At 37.2% G+C, this 27,860-nt stretch overlaps 1 protein-coding gene across 1 annotated transcript in view; it reads left to right on the plus strand.

Moving 5' to 3' along the window:
- The window catches only part of LOC121960680 (cadherin-10-like), a 261,883-nt gene that overhangs the window by 209,391 nt on the left and 24,632 nt on the right, over nt 1-27,860 (plus strand). Inside the window, exons 9-12 of the mRNA XM_088072261.1 lie at nt 4,747-4,883; nt 6,350-6,471; nt 9,296-9,413; nt 9,667-9,918. Coding sequence (XP_087928387.1) covers nt 4,747-4,883; nt 6,350-6,471; nt 9,296-9,413; nt 9,667-9,918 — 629 coding nt within the window. The remainder of the gene's footprint in view (nt 1-4,746; nt 4,884-6,349; nt 6,472-9,295; nt 9,414-9,666; nt 9,919-27,860) is intronic.

The following is a 27,860-nucleotide window of genomic DNA, read 5'->3' on the forward strand; positions in this document are numbered from 1 at the left end:
AAGCGGGATATGCTTTATGGTGTGGCGTCCTTTTAGATGACAAATCGCGTCCACCGTGGTGTCCTTTGGTTCCCAGACAGATCCACCAGGTCAACCCTTGTTTCCAAATATGGTCACTTCTGACTCCAAAAAACCAAGCTGGTGATGATCAAAATGCCAAACTCAAGTCTTCCATGGCACTTACAGATTTTCTAAGAGTGGTCATTATGGCTGGGCGATATTAGATATATGTTATATATCTTGATATGTTTAAATCTCCTCAAAAGCACTTACTGTTTGTTACTAAAAAAATATGAACACAATTCCATTTTTGATCAATAATAATTAGAAAAGTAGATATAATGACTGAGTTGGTGAAGGCAAGTATTAAAACAAGTAGTTTTTCCTTAGACATTTTTCCTGAGGTTTATATATGTAAAAAGCTGTAAATATTTTTATTAATTTCTTGCAAATTGTGGAGCATTTCTTACCAAGTGGCTCATTGTTTGTTTTTTGACCATGTTTTTGAGATAATTTGAACCAATTTGCTAAGTTTTCAAAGTGTTAAACACAGCAAAAAAGTGATGTTGATCTAGGTTTCAAAGGGTTAATGCTTTAAATGCTGTAATTTTTTTTTTAATATTACAAATGTGAAAAGCTTCAGACTGGATCTTTTTCCTTAGAATTTCTTCACCTTAAACATAATCATAGCATTAAAGTACATGGCGAGGCCTTGGCAGACATGCATATTGTTCTGTTACACATACTGAATTCTACTAACTAGTTCACTTACACAACTTATTTCTAAGAGATACAAAATTATGCAAGTGTTTTTATTAAATGGGACTAATGGCAGCAGGATGTGAGGCTGCGCCTTCTACTCTGTCTCAAAGACTTTTTTTTCATTTTTATGATGCACTAAGGGAGTTGGCTCTCAAGGTTGAAGTTCCATCACTTTATTGCAGGTGTCAAATATGATATCATTCTCTTTTATCGCCCATCATCAAGGAAGTAGCTACCCCGTGGCATTTAAAGCCGCGCCGTGGAGGAGGAGGGCCGGTGCAGCCCGGGGGCTGCCTGGCATGAGGAAGTCACTGAGACGGTTATCTTTATTCGCTCACCACGAGACACGGGCGCATTTAGGCACGGATGTGCGCACAAAATTCTCAGTAAACAAGTGTGTCTGGATGCAAGAATTCAGTGTGTGCAGTATACAGACATGCGTGAAAACCGAGATCTATATTAGCTGATAAGAGAGCATCATACTGGCCTTTTTACTGTTAGATTTAAGCAGTCAGTCTGATCCCAAACTCATTATGTTTCAGGCCTTAAAACGGGAACAATACTCAAGGTTTCGAAGCCTGAAACGACATTATCCCCTCTTGTCACACATACGGGAATATTTTTTGAATGGTAAGTGGGAAAGATAAGCAAAACTTTTAAAAAGCTACCGTCCTCTTAAAAAAACATTTCATTAGCTCTGGTTTCAACATTTTAGCGCTGCGATATTCTCAACACTATTTCCCTTTTTTATCTAACCAAGGGCAGACTTTCCGAAAAATATATTCAGGCGTGAAAAATTGTAGCGGTTGAATACTCATTCATAATGTCTTTTCTGCTCAGGATTATACTAAATACTAACACACACCATATTCAAAAACCAAAGTGCCCTGTAAGTGTGGATTTTGGTTTAAAAATGGGAGAAATTTCAGGTTCAAACTTCAATTTTGACCTCAAGTTCCATTTTGGTGCTTTCAAACAGCAGTCGATGTAGACCAACAGAGATGAGAAGTTTTTTTTAAGTACATAAAGTTCTTTAAAAAGTTGAAGTTTTTTTTAATTAAAAAAAAACAAACAAACAAGCAAGGAAATGAAATGAAAAAATGGCTTAAAAATAGTATTAAACCTGTGACATAATTTCAAATATACAATCATGACATAAATAGAGTTTTCTGGGCATTTGTCCCTAGCTTTTTTTTTTTTTTAAGATTATTTTTTTTGGCATTTTAGCCTTTTTTTGTTAGATAGGACAGATCAATAGCATAAAAGGAGAGAGAGTAGGGATGATATGCAGCAAAGGGCCTTGAGCAGGAGTTGAACCTGAGGCTGCTGTAGCAAGGACACTGCCTTTGTTAATGGGGCGTCTGCTTTATCCACTCAGCCACTGACACCACTTTTGTTCAACCTAAAGAAATATTTATTCATGAAGTGACCATTTGTGCATCAATCACTCACCCCGTGTTTAGTTGAATTTGTGAAGAAATCTTTGTTTTTCTCGTGTGCCTCCATGTTTAACGAAGAATCCAAAAGCAGAGCAAATTATTGTTGAATTGGGGTTAATGGAGGCAGCAATAAAAAAATATCAAAACATCTGTTTATAAAGTACATTTTGTACGAGTTTCACCTCTGGACTAGAACCTGCATTTAAACTCTACTCTGCTGCGTTTCAAAATTAAATTCAGCAAGAATTTTCTCTGTTTTTGGATTCTTTATTCACTGTGAGGGCAAGAGAGAAAAACAAACTTTTCTCCATGATTTCAACATCAAACAGGGTGCGTATATGATCGTTTTGTGGGTTTAGTGCTCCTTTCTAGGTCTGTTTCTTTCTAAATGTCGACCAAACTTTCCATCCAAATATAGCCCAGGTCAAGCTAGACATCCTTTGACCTGCAAATCCCCAAATCAATACTTATGCTGGATTCCCACTGACTCTCTTGAAGAATATCTCCTGAAAATACTGTGGCAAGCCAGCCGGCCGTGTAGCTTCTGTAGCGAGGAAAGAGGATATATGTCCCGACCCGCTGATCACTAACATTTCTGTAACCCTCCATGTCCTTCTGCCTGGCCTCCCATCCAGCCAGCTGCCTGCCTGCTGAGAGCAGCACTTTGGATGCCCGGTCAGGACGAGGCGCGCTGTTATCTCGCCGCCATTAATCAGGGGAAGGGTAAGGCCCAGCCAGCTGAATTATTGGGAATATTAGAAAACCAATTAGTAAAGCCCACGGCCGACGCAGATTTAACGAGGTTAGAGTTACTGTCGAGCCGCCGAGGTGGCGGGAGAGGAGGCGAGGCAAGTAGAGATGAGGAGGGAGTGTTTAGATAAAGACACTAAAATGGTTGATGCAGGAGAAGCAGCAGGGAGGGGCCGGGGGAGGGAGGGGAGGAGGGAGGATCTGCAGCGAGAGGAGAGCGGTGCAGCGGTGCATTGAGAGCCCGGGTTCATAGTCTCCCCTCGGGGGTCTCCTCCCTCTTACGCCGGCCCTCCTGATGCCTGCTACTCCATTAATCACACTGATGTATCACAGTAGTCTGGGAAGCAGAGAAAAACAACACGACTGGATAACCTGTTGGCTCGTGTGTGTGTGTGCTTGTGTCTGTGTGTGTGTGACTGCAAACACATAAATCTGTCATCAACACAGGACAGGACGATTCAAGAGCGTTTGCTCTATAGAAGACAGTGCACCATGCTTGTGTTATAAAGCTGCTTCACCCAAATCACCTCTAGACGTCATGCAGAGTTTTGGTTTTGTGTTTTTAGCAAAGACTGTATTAAACAATGGACGTAGACACCATGATGCCCATTTTAAAGCCTCATTTTTGGCATCTTAACCGTCGCCATCTTGGATTCTGGATTATTTTATTAAAAACAAATATATATTTTGCTGTAACTTAATTTAGAAAATAAAATAATTATATTAAATGTAGTTTTCTTGATATTTTTCCAAAGGTAATGATTTTGTCTCTCTCTCTTATTTTATTTTTTATTTTTTTAGCTAATTTTCAGGTTATTTTCTTGTCACCTTTTATAATTGTTCTTTTGCAATTTGCAGGAAATTTAATGCCAAGTTGCACACTGCAATGTTGTTTTTGAAAGAAATCAAACCGATTTTTCCAGGTTTCAAAGGTCTGAATACTTGTGAAAGGCGTCTGAATGCTGTACATAAAAAAACAAAAACAAAAAAAATGGTGTTGATCCAGGATTTGATGGGCTAAATCTAGATTAGAATATAGAGAAGAAATAGTCCCTTCCATGAGACCCGGAGACGGTGAGGTATATGGACTATCCAGTCACTGGGACAGTGTTTTTGTACATCATGTACTGATGCTGGTGAGTTTGTTAAAACTATGGCTTTTGAGCAGCACATGTAAACTCCATGCACCATTTTATTCATGGCGGCAGATGTTTCAGTGGCGAACATAAGTCCAAAGTCGTGCATGCAAACCTGAAACTATCTGCACGGTTAGATAACACAAAGGGTAATTGAGAAAATGTGTCTTTCTTGATTTGTGTAAAGTGACCCTTTAAACAGAAGTCTGAAAATGCTTAGAAGCGTTTTATTACCTCCTGTAGTTTGGCTCATTTGTGCAGGTGAAAACCAATTTTGTTCTCTTCAAAAAAAAAGCTGGCCTTTCTTCTGAGGGCAAACCGCTGCTTGGATTGATGCTAAAATTCATCTTTTTCTTCTAAATGCGTTCTTGTGTGGTATGAATAGCAAAGAAAGGAAATAATAGCAGAGTGCAGACAGGTCCGTCATGCTAAGTCACACTTGTTTTGAGTACCTCCTGCCTGCCGAAACCCTTCAAACCACACAGAATGTCAGTTCAGCTCAGACTCCCCGCTACATGTGACCATTTTTGCTCCGGTTCACACCTGAAAAAACTCTGTAAATGTGACGGTGCTTTGTGTCCCTCACCCGGGGAACGTGACACATTTCCACACAGCATGAGCGCACAAGTTTAGAAGCTGATCTGTGTTTGTGTGTGCAGGTACTCTATTGATCGGCGCACGGACATGGACAGAGTGTTCAACATCCATGCAGCCAACGGGTCGGTGTACATCCTCATGGAGCTGGACAGAGAACAGAACGCCTGGCACAACATCTCCATCATCGCTACAGAGTCCAGTAAGTGCAGCCGGACAGAGAGCGGCATTATTCTTACCCTCTTTCTGTTTTTCTGTCAGCCAAAGTGGATTTTTGGAGTTTAAACTGACCCCTGAATGATGAAGGAATTAAAACAGTCAGTGCCAGTTCACCCAGCACTGGCTGGTTGCTGGTGTTTGTTTCCCACTCTGAGTATGTTTATGTGTATGTGTGTGCATATTTATTTCATTTCTATTTATTTTTTTGTCTTCATGAGTTACATCTTTAAGTAAGGAAGCATATGTAGATTTATCAATTATGAATAAGAGAGAGAGGGGGTAGGATCAGATAAGTTTACACTTCTTCCTCCTCTCTTCCTCCTCCAAAACACAGATCACAGAGTTTTTTTAATTTTTTTTTTTAGACAGACATACCAATAATTAATTTAATCATTGATTTCAAAGCTTTTAAATTTCATGTATTTTTTGAAGTTTTTTTTCTCTAAGTATCCTGTGACTTTTTAATACATTTTTATGGCATACTATACTGTGCATTTTTATTTATGATATACCACTGTATGAGTTTTTTAATTAAATTTTAACAACATAAAATACTATGACGATTCTGACATTTAATGGCATAATATTGCGTGACTTTTTATGGCATACTATACTGTGCATTTTTATTTATGATATACCACTGTATGAGTTTTTTAATTAAATTTTAACAACATAAAAAATACTATGACGATTCTGACATTTAATGGCATAATATTGCGTGACTTTTTATGGCATACATGGCTACATCGTTTTTTTTAATGAAATTTTTAAGAGATACTATACTATGACTTCTTTTCAATAACTTTATAAAACACTTCTCTATGACTTTTAAGACATACTATACCATGACATTATTTAGTAAAATTTTTATGGTATGCTATACTATGACTTTCTTGTGACATTTTTTATTACATACTACACAGAGGCAATTTTATGACTTTTTTTGGCGTAATTTCATTTTACTTCTTCAAAATCTTTCCTCTAAAAATAATACAATTATTTAACGAGGCGCACTGCTTTAGGTGGCTATATTTAATCGATATCCAAAAACGCATCAGTTCAACATTCAGTCAAATAGGGAGCAATGCAAGAATAAAATTCACTCCCAAGAAAGATTACATAACAAAATAAAACATATGGTTTAAAAAAATAACAAAAGACTGAAAGAAGAAAGAAGATCATAAAAAGGAAACTTTTTTGACATTTTCTGTGGCAAACTATATTCTGAAAGGATGTTAGCATCTTAATTATCTTTCTTTATGTGAGTGAGTTATATATATTCACTTAGATGTCACCACGAGTTTGTGTTGCTGTCAAAAATAATTTCAATATCCCGATTACAGTGTTGTCTAAAAACGCTTCAGACGCCCACACACCTTTTTGCACTTTTGTAAGGTAAAGAAATAATTATCTGCGTAAATTCACTGTTCCTACTTTTGTGTTTCCTAGACAACCCACGCCAGATCAGCCGTGTGCCTGTTTACGTCAGAGTGCTGGACGTCAATGACAACGCTCCAACATTTGCCACCAATTACGAGACGTTTGTGTGTGAGAACGCCAAGGCTAATCAGGTTGGTATGACCAAACGCAAAGCAGTAGTCATGGTTTCATCTCGACTTCTCCGTTAGAGTTATGTGTCCGTTTCAGTTCGTAATTAGCAGACATCAGAGGGCATTTGTAAATCTGTCACGTATGTTGTAAGCTACAAGAAGCACTAGATGGGTGGGGTAAGTATTACGTCTCGGGGCCTTTTTTTTCTGCAGTAAGCTCACATTTCTGGTTGATAAAAACAGTTTGTATGTTAAATTTAACACTCACACATCCTAATCTTACAGTTGTCCTCTCAGTTGCACTGCTGTCTTTCCTCCTTAGTTGGAAACCCAAAATGCTGAGACGCATAACACATAAACTTTGACACTTTGAGTCTTCAGTTTCAGTATCACTTGTTAATTGCACCACATATTTTGTTTGTTTACAGTCGGGTCTGAACCAAATGTTGCCGTCTAGGCTCACAGAAAGCTCTGACTCATACGACTTTTATTATGTAACATTCAAAGAAAAAACAACTGTTCACAATATTATTTCTTAATTATTGGACCTTATTTACTTAAGTAAAAGTAGCACTACAACAGTGAAGAATACTGCATTTCTTAATTATTGGACCTTATTTACTAAGGTAAAAGTAGCACTACAACAGTGAAGAATACTGCATTCAAAGTTTTCTTTAGTATAGCTTCTAAATATGCAATACTAAAAATACTCATTATGCAGAATGAGACATTTTAAAATAATACAAATGATATAATCGGATGATTACCAGGGAAGTTAAGTTTAGATTATCAGGATTCCTGATAACTAACACCTGAGCATCAGCTAATCTTCCTGGGGTTCGACAAACATGTACAACATACAATATGACAAACAGGTATATACTTAATATGCACTCAAACACTGCAGTACAGATGAAACAAAAAAAAATGCATTAACCCCTTTAAAACCTGGTTTCACATCAGTTTTCCTGTGCTTTTACAAGCTTTTTGACCCTTTGCAATCTTAGCAAATTGGTTTGATTTCCTTTAAAAACATGTAGAAAAAAAAGAAAATGGCCAACTTGGTAAAAATAGTCCCAAACACTGCAAGAAATAAGTAAAGGGGGACAAGAAAATTACCTAAAAATTCATTTTAAAAAAGAGGGGAGGATTTTTTTTTTTTGAATATTTTTAGGCTATTTTCTTGAAACTCACTTTTTTGGCAAATTTTCAGGTCATTTCTTAAGTTGCTAATTGCTTTCTCCTTGTGTGTTTTAAAAGAAATCAAACCAGTTTGCTTAGGTTTAAATGGCTTAATGCGTAAGCCTTAGTTTAATGCTCCAGCTGGTAAAGATGGGGGGTCATTCTCTGAACTCTGTGTACTGCTGGGTAGCATCACCTATCCTAATATTTATGAACTGATTATATTTTGTGTAAATGTAAATTAGAATTATTATTAAAACTGTAGCTGTCAAATAAAGCAAATGGAGAACAGAGTACAACATTTGCTTCCAAAATGTAGAGGAGTGAAACAATAAAGTTCCATAAAATGTGAAATACAAGCACAGTACTTAAGCAAATGTACCAATTAGTCTCCATCACTGCTCTGCTGACGTATCTTAGCAACCATGATAATGCTGCAAACTATTAGGTGTACATGTGTTTGCATTGTTTGCGTGTTTGGGTTTATTTCTTGTTAGCTGGCCATTAACTGTTTGTCTTTATAAATTCCCTGAAGACCAACCTACTGCTTTAACCAGAGTGAACAGCTGATGTTAACATGTAAATACAAGCCATTAACAAGCCTGTACTGTTGGTGTCATGTTAATTAAATGGTTTACAGCTAGTGTTGGCCACATATGACAACATACTGAACACTGAGACAATAGAAAACAGAAATGTGTGATACTGTTTCTACTCAGTTAGCTGTTTCTTTAATATCAAGCCATGGTGGGCAAGGTACCTGTTATACAGTATATTCTTTCATTTAAATGTTTTTGTGTTCAGGATTCACATGGTCATGGAAACCAGGAAAAATTATGGAATTTGCAAAAAGCAATTTCCAGGCCCGAAAAAAGTTTCAGCAAACTGAAAATACCCTGAAAGTTTTGGAAAAGTCAAGGACTTTTTATTTTATTTCATTTTTTTCACAAACCTGTATAATAATACATGATGTGTTCAAGGACCGTCGAGAAGTTAAATTTCAACGATAATTTCTGTTTTTGCAGTTTTTGACTGTGAATAGTGTCATTTATAGTGTGATTTTGAAAGAAAACATGAACTTTGGAAGATTTGTTTTTTAATTTAAGGTTTGGAAGGCATATTTTTTTTTTAAAGATCATCAAAAATCTTTTAAAAAAACCCCAAAAAGCTGAAAAATCACCCTTTTTTCTTTAAAGATGAAAGAAAAAATGCCTACCTCTATTCTTTAAAAAAAAGAATTTTGCAAGAAAAAAAATCACCTGAAATTTTAAAGAAAAAGAAATGACCTATTGAAAAAAAAAAAATCAGCAGTAAAGTAAATACAAAATACAGTAATTTAAATGTACAAGCCCCTTTTTGCACCACCCTTTCCCTCCCTCAAATAGCAAACAGTCCCTAAGATGTATTTAAATATCCAGTTCTCACCCTATTATGAATTCATGTTTTTTTTTCTTTCTTTTTTTTTAAATATGTATTTCAAAAAGCTATTATATATGAATGAAAAAGGATCAAGTATCAGCGGTCATTTAATAAAAATGTATGGTCTTGAAAATTTGCCTTGATGTCGTTGAAAGGTCATGGGAAGGTCATGGAAATTAATTGGTAAAAATATGTATGAACTGTATGAAATGTGTGTTGCTCACTCGTCTGTTTCTCCTTTTAGAGGATACAAACCGTGAGCGCCACAGATCCAGACGAGCCAATCGGAGGCCACCGATTCTTCTTCAGTCTTGCACAGGAGGCTGCTGGGAAGGCCAACTTCTCTGTCCGTGATAACAAAGGTAAAACACTCTCAGCCGACGCTCGCAGTCATCACATTAACTTCACTCCTCTCTATAATGCTCCCATAAGGCACTTATACCTGTTGTTAAACTTCGCATCTCATGCTGCACTGCACATGATGTGATTTATAGTTTTTCATCCCGCAGCACTAAAAGCGCATTCACAGAGCAAATGAAATTTCTCGTAGTTTATTGAAATATTCATTCAGGTTATCGATTGCTGCTCGGTAAGCGGACATCCTGTTGTTTTCAGACAACACGGCCTGGATCCTAACACGGAGGAACAGCTACAACAGCCTGCAGAAGAGCATCTACCACGTGCCTGTGGTCATTTCTGACGGAGAGCTCCCCATGCAAAGCAGCACCAACACCCTGACCATCAGGGTGTGCACCTGCGACCGCGAGGGCAACATGAAGCTGTGCAACGCCGAGGCGCTCACAGCGAGGGCGGGACTCAGCACCGGAGCCCTGGTGGCCATCTTGCTTTGTGTCATCATACTTCTCAGTGAGTACACACACCAAACATTTGTTTTTTTAAAATGAGCTTTATTTAACGTGGGTGGCCGCACTGGAAATTAGATTTGAGCGTTTCTTAAAGCCACACTCGAGAGCCTTCGACTGCGGCAAAGCGCCTCTCGCAGGTGATAAAGAGACAGTTTTGTATTTCACTCCTTAATTTGATTCATCACTTCCTGTGGGCGGGTAATTCTGCCGCTGACCACAGCTGACATGTTAATTTGATTTGAGCAGCAAAGATCTACAGCATCGCAGTAGAGGGAAGGGAACGTTGTGCTTCATTGCAGACCAACTTTAGGATGGTGCATTTTTACTGAAAACGTCTGCCTGATACAGATGCACCAGCGAAGTAAACTCTATCGCTATCTGTCTCTTAAGTCCTAACAAGGTACAGTTTGTCCAGCAGTCCCTGGTTCTTGCATTACAAACTATTCATCCTAAATCGTATCACTATATTGAAAATCTGTCCTCTCCACGATAAAACAGCAAGTTCAGTGCAGTTCAGGGGAATTAATGTTGACTGTTTGAGACTCTTAAAGAAGTGCACCATGACCCAAATCAAATATTTTGCAAAACTACCTTTAGGCTCATAGAGTTTCCAAGGCACTTTCAAATTTGCGACAATAACTAAATTTTCAGTGGCATGCCGATGTAAAAAGCAAGCAATGCAAGAAGGCTCTTCAGCTGGATAAACAGTGATGCTGATTGAATGTAGTTTGACGTAAGCCAAAGAGGCAAGGTCAACTTCATACGCATCACTCAAATTCACTACTCTTATTACCTGTTTAACATTTTAGTGAATATCTTCCATTTCTTCACAAAAACTTCTGAACTGTTAGATTTTGGGAAACTATGCTATGACTGCTTTTACATGAAATCATTTGACATACTATGCTATGAAGTTTTGACCATATTTTCAACATACTTACTCACGTTTTGACTGTATTTTGAATGACACGCTATACTATGAGATTTTAGTGATTTAGTTAACACAATCCTACAGTATAGACATTTTCATTAACAGAATGTCATACTATAGTATGAAACTTTTATGACTTTTCGAAAGACATTGAACTATGATGAATTTACATTTACAAACTATACTCTGAGGTTTTGATGATATTTTGAAAGACATTACACTATTTGATTTTTTTTTTTTTTTTTAAACTTTTCAACACCACATTGTACTATTGCATTTTTATGAATCTTTGTCTCATGATTTTGGACAACATACTTTAAATGGAAAAAATGGCAGAAAATAACATAGTACAGTACATCAAAAAATGTCAAAATAGCACATGTCAAACAAACATCAAATACAACATAGTATAACCTGTCGACACGTCATATTACAGCGTGTTGACAAAAGGGCAAAAAACGATGTAATACAGCATGTCTAAAAAACGACCGAAAACAACGTAATACAGTAGGTAAAAAAAAAATCAAAATGTGACATGGCAAAAAAAGTCCAAAAACAAATAAGGAAAGCCTGCAAAAAGATGATGTTTTTGCCATACTATAGTATGACATTTTAATTTATTTTTTCTACATCTTATTTTGTGGTGTTTTTGGCTGTTTTTACAAAACCCTTTTCCATGGCATGTCTCGGCACGCTAATACATGTGGTTCAAAGTGGTTTCCGGCAATTTTTTGAAAATGGCATTTTTGACATTTTTGCCATACTATAGCCTTGCTTTTTTTGGTGGATTTTTGGACATGCCATTTAATGTTGTTTTTGGCTGTTTTTGCAAAATCCTTAGCTATGGCTTGTCTCTGCACGCTATTTTATGTGGTTTAAAGTGGTTTCCAGCAGTTTTTTGAAAATGGCATTTTTGACATTTTTGCCATACTATAGCCTTGCTTTTTTTGGTGGATTTTTGAACATGCCTTTTAATGTTGTTTTTGGCTGTTTTTGCAAAATCCTTTGCTATGGCGTGTCTCGGCACGCTATTGCATGTAGTTTAAAGTGGTTTCCAGCAGTTTTTTGAAAATGGCATTTTTGACATTTTTGCCTTGCTTCTTTGGTGGATTTTTGGACATGCCATTTCATGTTGTTTTTGGCTGTTTTGGCAAAATCCTTTGCTATGGCGTGTCTCGGCACGTTATTTTATGTGGTTTAAAGTGGTTTCCAGCAGTTTTTTGAAAATGGCATTTTTGACATTTTTGCCATACTATAGCCTTGCTTTTTTTGGTGGATTTTTGGACATGCCATTTCATGTTGTTTTTGGCTGTTTCTGCAAAATCCTTTCCTATGGCGTGTCTCGGCACGTTATTTTATGTGGTTTAAAGTGGTTTCCAGCAGTTTTTTGAAAATGGCATTTTTGACATTTTTGCCATACTATAGCCTTGCTTTTTTTGGTGGATTTTTGGACATGCCATTTCATGTTGTTTTTGGCTATTTTTGCAAAATCCTTTGCAATGGCGTGTTTCGGCACGTTATTTTATGTGGTTTAAAGTGGTTTCCAGCAGTTTTTTGAAAATGGCATTTTTGACATTTTTGCCATACTATAGCCTTGCTTTTTTTGGTGGATTTTTGGACATGCCATTTCATGTTGTTTTTGGCTGTTTTTGCAAAATCCTTTGCCATGGCGTGTCTTGGCATGCTAATACATGTGGTTTAAAGTGGTTTCCAGCAGTTTTTTGAAAATGGCATTTTTGACATTTTTGCCATACTATAGCCTTGCTTCTTTGGTGGATTTTTGGACATGCGATTTCATGTTGTTTTTGGCTGTTTTTGCAAAATCCTTTGCTATGGCGTGTCTCGGCACGTTATTTTATGTGGTTTAAAGTGGTTTCCAGCAGTTTTTTGAAAATGGCATTTTTGACATTTTTGCCATACTATAGCCTTGCTTTTTTTGGTGGATTTTTGAACATGCCTTTTAATGTTGTTTTTGGCTGTTTTTGCAAAATCCTTTGCTATGGCGTGTCTCGGCACGCTATTGCATGTAGTTTAAAGTGGTTTCCAGCAGTTTTTTGAAAATGGCATTTTTGACATTTTTGCCATACTATAGCCTTGCTTTTTTTGGTGGATTTTTGGACATGCGATTTCATGCTGTTTTTGGCTGTTTTGGCAAAATCCTTTGCTATGGCGTGTCTCGGCACGCTAATACATGTGGTTTAAAGTGGTTTCCAGCAGTTTTTTGAAAATGGCATTTTTGACATTTTGCCATACTATAGCCTTGCTTTTTTGGTGGATTTTGGACATGCCATTTCATGTTGTTTTGGCTGTTTTGCAAAATCCTTTGCTATGGCGTGTCTCGACGCGTTATTTTATGTGGTTTAAAGTGGTTTCCAGCAGTTTTTGAAAATGGCATTTTGACATTTTGCCATACTATAGCTTTCCTTTTTTGGTGGATTTTTGGACATGCCATTTCATGTTGTTTTGGCTGTTTCTGCAAAATCCTTTGCTATGGCGTGTCTTGGCACGCTAATACATGTGGTTTAAAGTGGTTTCCAGCAGTTTTTTGAAAATGGCATTTTTGACATTTTTGCCATACTATAGCCTTGCTTTTTTTGGTGGATTTTTGGACATGCCATTTCATGTTGTTTTTGGCTGTTTTTGCAAAATCCTTTGCTATGGCGTGTTTCGGCACGTTATTTTATGTGGTTTAAAGTGGTTTCCAGCAGTTTTTTGAAAATGGCATTTTTGACATTTTTGCCATACTATAGCTTTGCTTTTTTTGGTGGATTTTGGAACATGCCATTTCATGTTGTTTTTGGCTGTTTTGCAAAATCCTTTTGCCATGGCGTGTCTCGGCACGCTAATACATGTGGTTTAAAGTGGTTTCCAGCAGTTTTTTGAAAATGGCATTTTTGACATTTTTGCCATACTATAGCCTTGCTTTTTTTGGTGGATTTTTGGACATGCGATTTCATGTTGTTTTTGGCTGTTTTTGCAAAATCCTTTGCTATGGCGTGTCTCGGCACGTTATTTTATGTGGTTTAAAGTGGTTTCCAGCTGTTTTTGAAAATGGCATTTTTGACATTTTGCCCTACTATAGCCTTGCTTTTTTGGTGGATTTTTGAACATGCCATTTCATGTTGTTTTGGCTATTTTGCAAAATCCTTTGCTATGGCGTGTCTCGGCACGTTAATATATGTGTTTAAAAGTGTTTCCCAGCATTTTTTTAAAATGGCATTTTTGACATTTTTGCCATACTATAGCCTTGCTTTTTTTGGTGGATTTTTGGACATGCCATTTCATGTTGTTTTTGGCTATTTTTGCAAAATCCTTTGCTATGGCGTGTTTCGGCACGTTATTTTATGTGGTTTAAAGTGGTTTCCAGCAGTTTTTTGAAAATGGCATTTTTGACATTTTGCCATACTATAACCTTGCTTTTTTGGTGGATTTTGGACATGCCATTTCATGTTGTTTTGGCTGTTTTTGCAAAATCCTTTGCTATGGCGTGTCTTGGCACGCTAATACATGTGGTTTAAAGTGGTTTCCAGCAGTTTTTTGAAAATGGCATTTTTGACATTTTTGCCATACTATAGCCTTGCTTCTTTGGTGGATTTTTGGACATGCGATTTCATGTTGTTTTTGGCTGTTTTTGCAAAATCCTTTGCTATGGCGTGTCTCGGCACGTTATTTTATGTGGTTTAAAGTGGTTTCCAGCAGTTTTTGAAAATGGCATTTTGACATTTTGCCATACTATAGCCTTGCTTTTTTGGTGGATTTTTGAACATGCCTTTTAATGTTGTTTTTGGCTGTTTTGCAAAATCCTTTGCTATGGCGATGTCTCGGCACGCTATTGCATGTAGTTTAAAGTGGTTTCAGCAGTTTTTTGAAAATGGCATTTTGACATTTTGCCATACTATAGCCTTGCTTTTTTGGTGGATTTTTGGACATGCGATTTCATGCTGTTTTTGGCTGTTTTGGCAAAATCCTTTGCTATGGCGTGTCTCGGCACGCTAATACATGTGGTTTAAAGTGGTTTCCAGCAGTTTTTTGAAAATGGCATTTTTGACATTTTTGCCATACTATAGCCTTGCTTTTTTTGGTGGATTTTTGGACATGCCATTTCATGTTGTTTTTGGCTGTTTCTGCAAAATCCTTTGCTATGGCGTGTCTTGGCACGCTAATACATGTGGTTTAAAGTGGTTTCCAGCAGTTTTTTGAAAATGGCATTTTTGACATTTTTGCCATACTATAGCCTTGCTTTTTTGGTGGATTTTGGACATGCCATTTCATGTTGTTTTTGGCTGTTTTGCAAAATCCTTTGCTATGGCGTGTTTCGCACGTTATTTTATGTGGTTTAAAGTGGTTTCAGCAGTTTTTGAAAATGGCATTTTTGACATTTTGCCATACTATAGCCTTGCTTTTTTTGGTGGATTTTTGGACATGCCATTTCATGTTGTTTTTGGCTGTTTTTGCAAAATCCTTTGCCATGGCGTGTCTTGGCATGCTAATACATGTGGTTTAAAGTGGTTTCCAGCAGTTTTTGAAAATGGCATTTTGACATTTTTGCCATACTATAGCCTTGCTTCTTTGGTGGATTTTTGGACATGCGATTTCATGTTGTTTTTGGCTGTTTTTGCAAAATCCTTTGCTATGGCGTGTCTCGGCACGTTATTTTATGTGGTTTAAAGTGGTTTCCAGCAGTTTTTTGAAAATGGCATTTTTGACATTTTTGCCATACTATAGCCTTGCTTTTTTTGGTGGATTTTTGAACATGCCATTTCATGTTGTTTTTGGCTATTTTTGCAAAATCCTTTGCTATGGCGTGTTTCGGCACGTTATTTTATGTGGTTTAAAGTGGTTTCCAGCAGTTTTTTGAAAATGGCATTTTTGACATTTTTGCCATACTATAGCCTTGCTTTTTTTGGTGGATTTTTGGACATGCCATTTCATGTTGTTTTTGGCTGTTTTTGCAAAATCCTTTGCTATGGCGTGTTTCGGCACGTTATTTTATGTGGTTTAAAGTGGTTTCCAGCAGTTTTTTGAAAATGGCATTTTTGACATTTTTGCCATACTATAGCCTTGCTTTTTTTGGTGGATTTTTGGACATGCCATTTCATGTTGTTTTTGGCTGTTTTTGCAAAATCCTTTGCCATGGCGTGTCTTGGCATGCTAATACATGTGGTTTAAAGTGGTTTCCAGCAGTTTTTTGAAAATGGCATTTTTGACATTTTTGCCATACTATAGCCTTGCTTCTTTGGTGGATTTTTGGACATGCGATTTCATGTTGTTTTTGGCTGTTTTGCAAAATCCTTTGCTATGGCGTGTCTCGGCACGTTATTTTATGTGGTTTAAAGTGGTTTCCAGCAGTTTTTGAAAATGGCATTTTTGACATTTTTGCCATACTATAGCCTTGCTTTTTTTGGTGGATTTTTGAACATGCCTTTTAATGTTGTTTTTGGCTGTTTTTGCAAAATCCTTTGCTATGGCGTGTCTCGGCACGCTATTGCATGTAGTTTAAAGTGGTTTCCAGCAGTTTTTTGAAAATGGCATTTTTGACATTTTTGCCATACTATAGCCTTGCTTTTTTTGGTGGATTTTTGGACATGCGATTTCATGTTGTTTTTGGCTGTTTTGGCAAAATCCTTTGCTATGGCGTGTCTCGGCACGCTAATACATGTGGTTTAAAGTGGTTTCCAGCAGTTTTTTGAAAATGGCATTTTTGACATTTTTGCCATACTATAGCCTTGCTTTTTTTGGTGGATTTTTGGACATGCCATTTCATGTTGTTTTTGGCTGTTTTTGCAAAATCCTTTGCTATGGCGTGTCTTGGCACGCTAATACATGTGGTTTAAAGTGGTTTCCAGCAGTTTTTTGAAAATGGCATTTTTGACATTTTTGCCATACTATAGCCTTGCTTTTTTGGTGGATTTTTGGACATGCCATTTCATGTTGTTTTGGCTGTTTTTGCAAAATCCTTTGCTATGGCGTGTCTCGCACGTTATTTTATGTGGTTTAAAGTGGTTTCCAGCAGTTTTTTGAAAATGGCATTTTTGACATTTTTGCCATACTATAGCCTTGCTTCTTTGGTGGATTTTTGGACATGCGATTTCATGTTGTTTTTGGCTGTTTTTGCAAAATCCTTTGCTATGGCGTGTCTCGGCACGTTATTTTATGTGGTTTAAAGTGGTTTCCAGCAGTTTTTTGAAAATGGCATTTTTGACATTTTTGCCATACTATAGCCTTGCTTTTTTTGGTGGATTTTTGAACATGCCATTTCATGTTGTTTTTGGCTATTTTTGCAAAATCCTTTGCTATGGCGTGTTTCGGCACGTTATTTTATGTGGTTTAAAGTGGTTTCCAGCAGTTTTTTGAAAATGGCATTTTTGACATTTTTGCCATACTATAGCCTTGCTTCTTTGGTGGATTTTGAACATGCCTTTTAATGTTGTTTTTGGCTGTTTTGCAAAATCCTTTGCTATGGCGTGTCTCGCACGCTATTGCATGTAGTTTAAAGTGGTTTCAGCAGTTTTTGAAAATGGCATTTTTGACATTTTGCCATACTATAGCCTTGCTTTTTTGGTGGATTTTGGACATGCGATTTCATGCTGTTTTTGGCTGTTTTGGCAAAATCCTTTGCTATGGCGTGTCTCGGCACGCTAATACATGTGGTTTAAAGTGGTTTCCAGCAGTTTTTTGAAAATGGCATTTTTGACATTTTTGCCATACTATAGCCTTGCTTTTTTTGGTGGATTTTTGGACATGCCTTTTAATGTTGTTTTTGGCTGTTTTTGCAAAATCCTTTGCTATGGCGTGTCTCGGCACGCTATTGCATGTAGTTTAAAGTGGTTTCCAGCAGTTTTTTGAAAATGGCATTTTTGACATTTTTGCCATACTATAGCCTTGCTTTTTTTGGTGGATTTTTGGACATGCGATTTCATGCTGTTTTTGGCTGTTTTGGCAAAATCCTTTGCTATGGCGTGTCTCGGCACGCTAATACATGTGGTTTAAAGTGGTTTCCAGCAGTTTTTTGAAAATGGCATTTTTGACATTTTTGCCATACTATAGCCTTGCTTCTTTGGTGGATTTTTGGACATGCGATTTCATGTTGTTTTTGGCTGTTTTGGCAAAATCCTTTCCTATGGCGTGTCTCAGCACGTTATTTCATGTGGTTTAAAGTGGTTTCCAGCAGTTTTTTGAAAATGGCATTTTTGACATTTTTGCCATACTATAGCCTTGCTTTTTTTGGTGGATTTTTGGACATGCCATTTCATGTTGTTTTTGGCTATTTTTGCAAAATCCTTTGCTATGGCGTGTCTCGGCACGTTAGTTTATGTGGTTTAAAGTGGTTTCCAGCAGTTTTTTGAAAATGGCATTTTTGACATTTTTGCCATACTATAGCCTTGCTTTTTTTGGTGGATTTTTGGACATGCCATTTCATGCTGTTTTTGGCTGTTTTGGCAAAATCCTTTGCTATGGCGTGTCTCGGCACGCTAATACATGTGGTTTAAAGTAGTTTCCAGCAGTTTTTTGAAAATGGCATTTTTGACATTTTTGCCATACTATAGCCTTGCTTTTTTTGGTGGATTTTTGGACATGCCATTTCATGTTGTTTTTGGCTGTTTTTGCAAAATCCTTTGCTATGGCGTGTCTTGGCACGCTAATACATGTGGTTTAAAGTGGTTTCCAGCAGTTTTTGAAAATGGCATTTTTGACATTTTTGCCATACTATAGCCTTGCTTTTTTTGGTGGATTTTTGGACATGCCATTTCATGTTGTTTTTGGCTGTTTTTGCAAAATCCTTTGCCATGGCGTGTCTTGGCATGCTAATACATGTGGTTTAAAGTGGTTTCCAGCAGTTTTTTGAAAATGGCATTTTTGACATTTTTGCCATACTATAGCCTTGCTTCTTTGGTGGATTTTTGGACATGCGATTTCATGTTGTTTTTGGCTGTTTTTGCAAAATCCTTTGCTATGGCGTGTTTCGGCACGTTATTTTATGTGGTTTAAAGTGGTTTCCAGCAGTTTTTTGAAAATGGCATTTTTGACATTTTTGCCATACTATAGCCTTGCTTTTTTTGGTGGATTTTTGAACATGCCATTTCATGTTGTTTTTGGCTATTTTTGCAAAATCCTTTGCTATGGCGTGTTTCGGCACGTTATTTTATGTGGTTTAAAGTGGTTTCCAGCAGTTTTTTGAAAATGGCATTTTTGACATTTTTGCCATACTATAACCTTGCTTTTTTGGTGGATTTTTGAACATGCCTTTTAATGTTGTTTTGGCTGTTTTGCAAAATCCTTTGCTATGGCGATGTCTCGCACGCTATTGCATGTAGTTTAAAGTGGTTTCCAGCAGTTTTTGAAAATGGCATTTTGACATTTTGCCATACTATAGCCTTGGTTTTTTTGGTGGATTTTTGGACATGCGATTTCATGTTGTTTTTGGCTGTTTTTGCAAAATCCTTTGCTATGGCGTGTCTCGGCACGCTAATACATGTGGTTTAAAGTGGTTTCCAGCAGTTTTTTGAAAATGGCATTTTTGACATTTTTGCCATACTATAGCCTTGCTTTTTTGGTGGATTTTTGGACATGCCATTTCATGTAGTTTTTGGCTGTTTTTGCAAAATCCTTTGCTATGGCGTGTTTTGGCACGCTATTTTATGTGGTTTAAAGTGGTTTTCAGCAGTTTTTTGAAAATGGCATTTTGACATTTTGCCATACTATAGCCTTGCTTTTTTGGTGGATTTTTGGACATGCCATTTCATGCTGTTTTGGCTGTTTCTGCAAAATCCTTTGCTATGGCGTGTCTTGGCACGCTAATACATGTGGTTTAAAGTGGTTTCCAGCAGTTTTTTGAAAATGGCATTTTTGACATTTTTGCCATACTATAGCCTTGCTTTTTTGGTGGATTTTTGGACATGCCATTTCATGTTGTTTTTGGCTGTTTTGCAAAATCCTTTGCTATGGCGTGTCTCGGCACGTTATTTTATGTGGTTTAAAGTGGTTTCCAGCAGTTTTTGAAAATGGCATTTTGACATTTTGCCATACTATAGCCTTGCTTTTTTGGTGGATTTTTGGACATGCCATTTCATGTTGTTTTTGGCTGTTTTGCAAAATCCTTTGCTATGGCGTGTCTCGACGCTATTTTATGTGGTTTAAAGTGGTTTTCAGCTGGTTTTTGAAAATGGCATTTTTTAACATTTTTGCCATACTATAGCCTTGCTTTTTTGGTGGATTTTTGGACATGCCATTTCATGTTGTTTTTGGCTGTTTTTGCAAAATCCTTTGCCATGGCGTGTCTCGCACGCTTATTTTATGTGGTTTAAAGTGGTTTCCAGCAGTTTTTGAAAATGGCATTTTGACATTTTGCCATACTATAGCCTTGCTTTTTTTGGTGGATTTTTGGACATGCCATTTCATGTTGTTTTTGGCTGTTTTTGCAAAATCCTTTGCTATGGCGTGTCTTGGCATGCTATTGCATGTGGTTTAAAGTGGTTTCCAGCAGTTTTTGAAAATGGCATTTTGACATTTTGCCATACTATAACCTTGCTTTTTTGGTGGATTTTTGGACATGCGATTTCATGTTGTTTTTGGCTGTTTTGCAAAATCCTTTGCTATGGCGTGTCTCGCACGTTATTTTATGTGGTTTAAAGTGGTTTCCAGCAGTTTTTGAAAATGGCATTTTGACATTTTGCCATACTATAGCCTTGCTTCTTTGGTGGATTTGTGGACATGCCATTTAATGTTGTTTTTAGCTGTTTTTGCAAAATCCTTTGCAATGGCGTGTCTCGGCACGCTATTTTAAGTGGTTTAAAGTGGTTTCCAGCAGGTTTTTGAAAATGGCATTTTGACATTTTGCCATACTATAGCCTTGCTTTTTTGGTGGATTTTGGACATGCCATTTCATGCTGTTTTTGGCTGTTTTGGCAAAATCCTTTGCTATGGCGTGTCTCGGCACGCTAATACATGTGGTTTAAAGTGGTTTCCAGCAGTTTTTTGAAAATGGCATTTTTGACATTTTTGCCATACTATAGCCTTGCTTTTTTTGGTGGATTTTTGGACATGCCATTTCATGTTGTTTTTGGCTGTTTCTGCAAAATCCTTTGCTATGGCGTGTCTTGGCACGCTAATACATGTGGTTTAAAGTGGTTTCCAGCAGTTTTTTGAAAATGGCATTTTTGACATTTTTGCCATACTATAGCCTTGCTTTTTTTGGTGGATTTTTGGACATGCCATTTCATGTTGTTTTTGGCTGTTTTTGCAAAATCCTTTGCCATGGCGTGTCTTGGCATGCTAATACATGTGGTTTAAAGTGGTTTCCAGCAGTTTTTTGAAAATGGCATTTTTGACATTTTTGCCATACTATAGCCTTGCTTCTTTGGTGGATTTTTGGACATGCGATTTCATGTTGTTTTTGGCTGTTTTTGCAAAATCCTTTGCTATGGCGTGTCTCGGCACGTTATTTTATGTGGTTTAAAGTGGTTTCCAGCAGTTTTTGAAAATGGCATTTTTGACATTTTTGCCATACTATAGCCTTGCTTTTTTGGTGGATTTTGAACATGCCATTTCATGTTGTTTTGGCTATTTTGCAAAATCCTTTGCTATGGCGTGTTTCGGCACGTTATTTTATGTGGTTTAAAGTGGTTTCCAGCAGTTTTTTGAAAATGGCATTTTTGACATTTTTGCCATACTATAGCCTTGCTTTTTTTGGTGGATTTTTGAACATGCCTTTTAATGTTGTTTTTGGCTGTTTTTGCAAAATCCTTTGCTATGGCGTGTCTCGGCACGCTATTGCATGTAGTTTAAAGTGGTTTCCAGCAGTTTTTTGAAAATGGCATTTTTGACATTTTTGCCATACTATAGCCTTGCTTTTTTTGGTGGATTTTTGGACATGCGATTTCATGCTGTTTTTGGCTGTTTTGGCAAAATCCTTTGCTATGGCGTGTCTCGGCACGCTAATACATGTGGTTTAAAGTGGTTTCCAGCAGTTTTTTGAAAATGGCATTTTTGACATTTTTGCCATACTATAGCCTTGCTTTTTTTGGTGGATTTTTGGACATGCCTTTTATTGTTGTTTTGGCTGTTTTGCAAAATCCTTTGCTATGGCGTGTCTAAACGCTATTGCATGTAGTTTAAAGTGGTTTCCAGCAGTTTTTGAAAATGGCATTTTGACATTTTTGCCATACTATAGCCTTGCTTTTTTTGGTGGATTTTTGGACATGCCATTTCATGCTGTTTTTGGCTGTTTTGGCAAAATCCTTTGCTATGGCGTGTCTCGGCACGCTAATACATGTGGTTTAAAGTGGTTTCCAGCAGTTTTTTGAAAATGGCATTTTTGACATTTTTGCCATACTATAGCCTTGCTTTTTTTGGTGGATTTTTGGACATGCGATTTCATGTTGTTTTTGGCTGTTTTGGCAAAATCCTTTGCTATGGCGTGTCTCGGCACGTTATTTTATGTGGTTTAAAGTGGTTTCCAGCAGTTTTTTGAAAATGGCATTTTTGACATTTTTGCCATACTATAGCCTTGCTTTTTTTGGTGGATTTTTGGACATGCCATTTAATGTTGTTTTTAGCTGTTTTTGCAAAATCCTTTGCTATGGCGTGTTTCGGCACGCTATTTTAAGTGGTTTAAAGTAGTTTCCAGCAGTTTTTTGAAAATGGCATTTTTGAGATTTTTGCCATACTATAGCCTTGCTTCTTTGGTGGATTTGTGGACATGCCATTTAATGTTGTTTTTTGGCTGTTTTGGCAAAATCCTTTGCTATGGCGTGTCTTGGCACGCTAATACATGTGGTTTAAAGTGGTTTCCAGCAGTTTTTTGAAAATGGCATTTTTGACATTTTTGCCATACTATAGCCTTGCTTTTTTTGGTGGATTTTTGGACATGCCATTTCATGTTGTTTTTGGCTGTTTTTGCAAAATCCTTTGCTATGGCGTGTTTCGGCACGTTATTTTATGTGGTTTAAAGTGGTTTCCAGCAGTTTTTTGAAAATGGCATTTTGACATTTTGCCATACTATAGCCTTGCTTTTTTTGGTGGATTTTTGGACATGCCATTTCATGTTGTTTTTGGCTGTTTTTGCAAAATCCTTTGCCATGGCGTGTCTTGGCATGCTAATACATGTGGTTTAAAGTGGTTTCCAGCAGTTTTTTGAAAATGGCATTTTTGACATTTTTGCCATACTATAGCCTTGCTTCTTTGGTGGATTTGTGGACATGCGATTTCATGTTGTTTTTGGCTGTTTTAGCAAAATCCTTTGCTATGGTGTGTCTCGACACGCTATTTTATGTGGTTTAAAGTGGTTTCCAGCAGTTTTTTGAAAATGGCATTTTTGACATTTTTGCCATACTATAACCTTGCTTTTTTGGTGGATTTTGGACATGCCATTTCATGTTGTTTTTGGCTATTTTTGCAAAATCCTTTGCTATGGCGTGTTTCGGCACGTTATTTTATGTGGTTTAAAGTGGTTTCCAGCAGTTTTTTGAAAATGGCATTTTTGACATTTTTGCCATACTATAGCCTTGCTTTTTTTGGTGGATTTTTGAACATGCCTTTTAATGTTGTTTTTGGCTGTTTTTGCAAAATCCTTTGCTATGGCGTGTCTCGGCACGCTATTGCATGTGGTTTAAAGTGGTTTCCAGCAGTTTTTTGAAAATGGCATTTTTGACATTTTTGCCATACTATAGCCTTGCTTTTTTTGGTGGATTTTTGGACATGCCATTTCATGTTGTTTTTGGCTGTTTTTGCAAAATCCTTTGCTATGGCGTGTCTCGGCACGTTATTTTATGTGGTTTAAAGTGGTTTCCAGCAGTTTTTTGAAAATGGCATTTTTGACATTTTTGCCATACTATAGCCTTGCTTTTTTTGGTGGATTTTTGGACATGCCATTTCATGTTGTTTTTGGCTGTTTTTGCAAAATCCTTTGCTATGGCGTGTCTCGGCACGCTAATACATGTGGTTTAAAGTGGTTTCCAGCAGTTTTTGAAAATGGCATTTTGACATTTTGCCATACTATAGCCTTGCTTTTTTGGTGGATTTTGGACATGCCATTTCATGTTGTTTTTGGCTGTTTCTGCAAAATCCTTAGCTATGGCGTGTCTTGGCACGCTAATACATGTGGTTTAAAGTGGTTTCCAGCAGTTTTTTGAAAATGGCATTTTTGACATTTTTGCCATACTATAGCCTTGCTTTTTTTGGTGGATTTTTGGACATGCCATTTCATGTTGTTTTGGCTGTTTTGCAAAATCCTTTGCTATGGCGTGTCTCGGCACGTTATTTTATGTGGTTTAAAGTGGTTTCCAGCAGTTTTTTGAAAATGGCATTTTTGACATTTTTGCCATACTATAGCCTTGCTTTTTTTGGTGGATTTTTGGACATGCCATTTCATGTTGTTTTTGGCTGTTTCTGCAAAATCCTTTGCTATGGCGTGTCTTGGCACGCTAATACATGTGGTTTAAAGTGGTTTCCAGCAGTTTTTTGAAAATGGCATTTTTGACATTTTTGCCATACTATAGCCTTGCTTCTTTGGTGGATTTTTGGACATGCGATTTCATGTTGTTTTTGGCTGTTTTAGCAAAATCCTTTGCTATGGCGTGTCTCGGCACGCTATTTCATGTGGTTTAAAGTGGTTTCCAGCAGTTTTTTGAAAATGGCATTTTTGACATTTTTGCCATACTATAGCCTTGCTTCTTTGGTGGATTTTTGGACATGCCATTTCATGTTGTTTTTGGCTGTTTTTGCAAAATCCTTTGCTATGGCGTGTCTCGGCACGTTATTTTATGTGGTTTAAAGTGGTTTCCAGCAGTTTTTTGAAAATGGCATTTTTGACATTTTGCCATACTATAGCCTTGCTTTTTTGGTGGATTTTTGAACATGCCTTTTAATGTTGTTTTGGCTGTTTTGCAAAATCCTTTGCTATGGCGTGTCTCGGCACGCTATTGCATGTAGTTTAAAGTGGTTTCCAGCAGTTTTTTGAAAATGGCATTTTTGACATTTTTGCCATACTATAGCCTTGCTTCTTTGGTGGATTTTTGGACATGCCATTTCATGTTGTTTTTGGCTGTTTTGGCAAAATCCTTTGCTATGGCGTGTCTCGGCACGCTATTTCATGTGGTTTAAAGTGGTTTCCAGCAGTTTTTTGAAAATGGCATTTTTGACATTTTTGCCATACTATAGCCTTGCTTCTTTGGTGGATTTGTGGACATGCCATTTAATGTTGTTTTTGGCTGTTTTTGCAAAATCCTTTGCTATGGCGTGTCTCGGCACGCTATTGCATGTAGTTTAAAGTGGTTTCCAGCAGTTTTTTGAAAATGGCATTTTTGACATTTTTGCCATACTATAGCCTTGCTTTTTTTGGTGGATTTTTGGACATGCCATTTCATGTTGTTTTTGGCTGTTTTGGCAAAATCCTTTGCTATGGCGATGTCTCGCACGCTAATACATGTGGTTTAAAGTGGTTTCAGCAGTTTTTGAAAATGGCATTTTGACATTTTTGCCATACTATAGCCTTGCTTCTTTGGTGGATTTTTGGACATGCGATTTCATGTTGTTTTTGGCTGTTTTTGCAAAATCCTTTGCTATGGCGTGTCTCGGCACGTTATTTTATGTGGTTTAAAGTGGTTTCCAGCAGTTTTTTGAAAATGGCATTTTTGACATTTTTGCCATACTATAGCCTTGCTTTTTTTGGTGGATTTTTGGACATGCCATTTCATGTTGTTTTTGGCTGTTTTTGCAAAATCCTTTGCTATGGCGTGTCTCGGCACGCTATTTTATGTGGTTTAAAGTGGTTTCCAGCAGTTTTTTGAAAATGGCATTTTTGACATTTTTGCCATACTATAGCCTTGCTTCTTTGGTGGATTTGTGGACATGCGATTTAATGTTGTTTTTGGCTGTTTTAGCAAAATCCTTTGCGATGGTGTGTTTCGGCACGCTATTTTAAGTGGTTTAAAGTGGTTTCCAGCAGTTTTTTGAAAATGGCATTTTTGACATCTTTGCCATACTATAGCCTTGCTTTTTTGGTGGATTTTTGGACATGCCATTTCATGTTGTTTTTGGTTGTTTTTGCAAAATCCTTTGCTATGGCGTGTCTCGGGACGCTATTTTATGTGGTTTAAAGTGGTTTCCAGCAGTTTTTTGAAAATGGCATTTTTGACATTTTTGCCATACTATAGCCTTGCTTTTTTTGGTGGATTTTTGGACATGCCATTTCATGTTGTTTTTGGCTGTTTTTGCAAAATCCTTTGCTATGGCGTGTCTTGGCACGCTAATACATGTGGTTTAAAGTAGTTTCAGCAGTTTTTGAAAATGGCATTTTGACATTTTTGCCATACTATAGCCTTGCTTCTTTGGTGGATTTGTGGACATGCGATTTCATGTTGTTTTTGGCTGTTTTAGCAAAATCCTTTGCTATGGCGTGTCTCGGCACGCTATTTCATGTGGTTTAAAGTGGTTTCCAGCAGTTTTTTGAAAATGGCATTTTTGACATTTTTGCCATACTATAGCCTTGCTTCTTTGGTGGATTTGTGGACATGCCATTTAATGTTGTTTTTGGCTGTTTTAGCAAAATCCTTTGCTATGGCGTGTCTTGGCACGCTAATACATGTGGTTTAAAGTGGTTTCCAGCAGTTTTTGAAAATGGCATTTTTTGACATTTTTGCCATACTATAGCCTTGCTTTTTTGGTGGATTTTTGGACATGCCATTTCATGTTGTTTTTGGCTGTTTTTGCAAAATCCTTTGCTATGGCGTGTTTTGGCACGCTATTTAATGTGGTTTAAAGTGGTTTCCAGCAGTTTTTTGAAAATGGCAGTTTTGACATTTTGCCATACTATAGCCTTGCTTTTTGGTGGATTTTTGGACATGCCATTTCATGTTGTTTTGGCTGTTTTTGCAAAATCCTTTGCTATGGCGTGTCTTGGCACGCTAATACATGTGGTTTAAAGTGGTTTCCAGCAGTTTTTGAAAATGGCATTTTTGACATTTTTGCCATACTATAGCCTTGCTTCTTTGGTGGATTTGTGGACAATGCGATTTAATGTTGTTTTTGGCTGTTTTAGCAAAATCCTTTGCTATGGCATGTCTCGGCACGCTATTTCATGTGGTTTAAAGTGGTTTCCAGCAGTTTTTTGAAAATGGCATTTTTGACATTTTTGCCATACTATAGCCTTGCTCTTTTGGTGGATTTGTGGACATGCGATTTCATGTTGTTTTGGCTGTTTTGCAAAATCCTTTGCTATGGCGTGTCTCGCACGTTATTTTATGTGGTTTAAAGTGGTTTCCAGCAGTTTTTGAAAATGGCATTTTTGACATTTTGCCATACTATAGCCTTGCTTTTTGGTGGATTTTTGAACATGCCATTTCATGTTGTTTTTGGCTGTTTTTGCAAAATCCTTTGCTATGGCGTGTTTCGGCACGCTATTTTAAGTGGTTTAATGTGGTTTCCAGCAGTTTTTTGAAAATGACATTTTTGACATTTTTGCCATACTATAGCCTTGCTTTTTTGGTGGATTTTGAACATGCCTTTTAATGTTGTTTTTGGCTGTTTTTGCAAAATCCTTTGCTATGGCGTGTCTCGCACGCTATTGCATGTAGTTTAAAGTGGTTTCCAGCAGTTTTTGAAAATGGCATTTTGACATTTTGCCATACTATAGCCTTGCTTTTTTGGTGGATTTTGGACATGCCATTTCATGTTGTTTTGGCTGTTTTGGCAAAATCCTTTGCTATGGCGTGTCTCGGCACGCTAATACATGTGGTTTAAAGTGGTTTCCAGCAGTTTTTTGAAAATGGCATTTTTGACATTTTTGCCATACTATAGCCTTGCTTTTTTGGTTGGATTTTTGACATGCGATTTCCTGTTGTTTTTGGCTGTTTTGCAAAATCCTTTGCTATGGCGTGTCTCGCACGCTATTGCATGTGGTTTAAAGTGGTTTCCAGCAGTTTTTGAAAATGGCATTTTGACATTTTTGCCATACTATAGCCTTGCTTTTTTTGGTGGATTTTTGGACATGCCATTTCATGCTGTTTGTGGCTGTT

This window comes from Plectropomus leopardus, chromosome 21 (assembly GCF_026936395.1).
Source record: "Plectropomus leopardus strain MGB_pleo_1.0 chromosome 21, ASM2693639v1, whole genome shotgun sequence".
In the NCBI taxonomy this organism is placed as follows: domain Eukaryota; kingdom Metazoa; phylum Chordata; class Actinopteri; order Perciformes; family Serranidae; genus Plectropomus; species Plectropomus leopardus.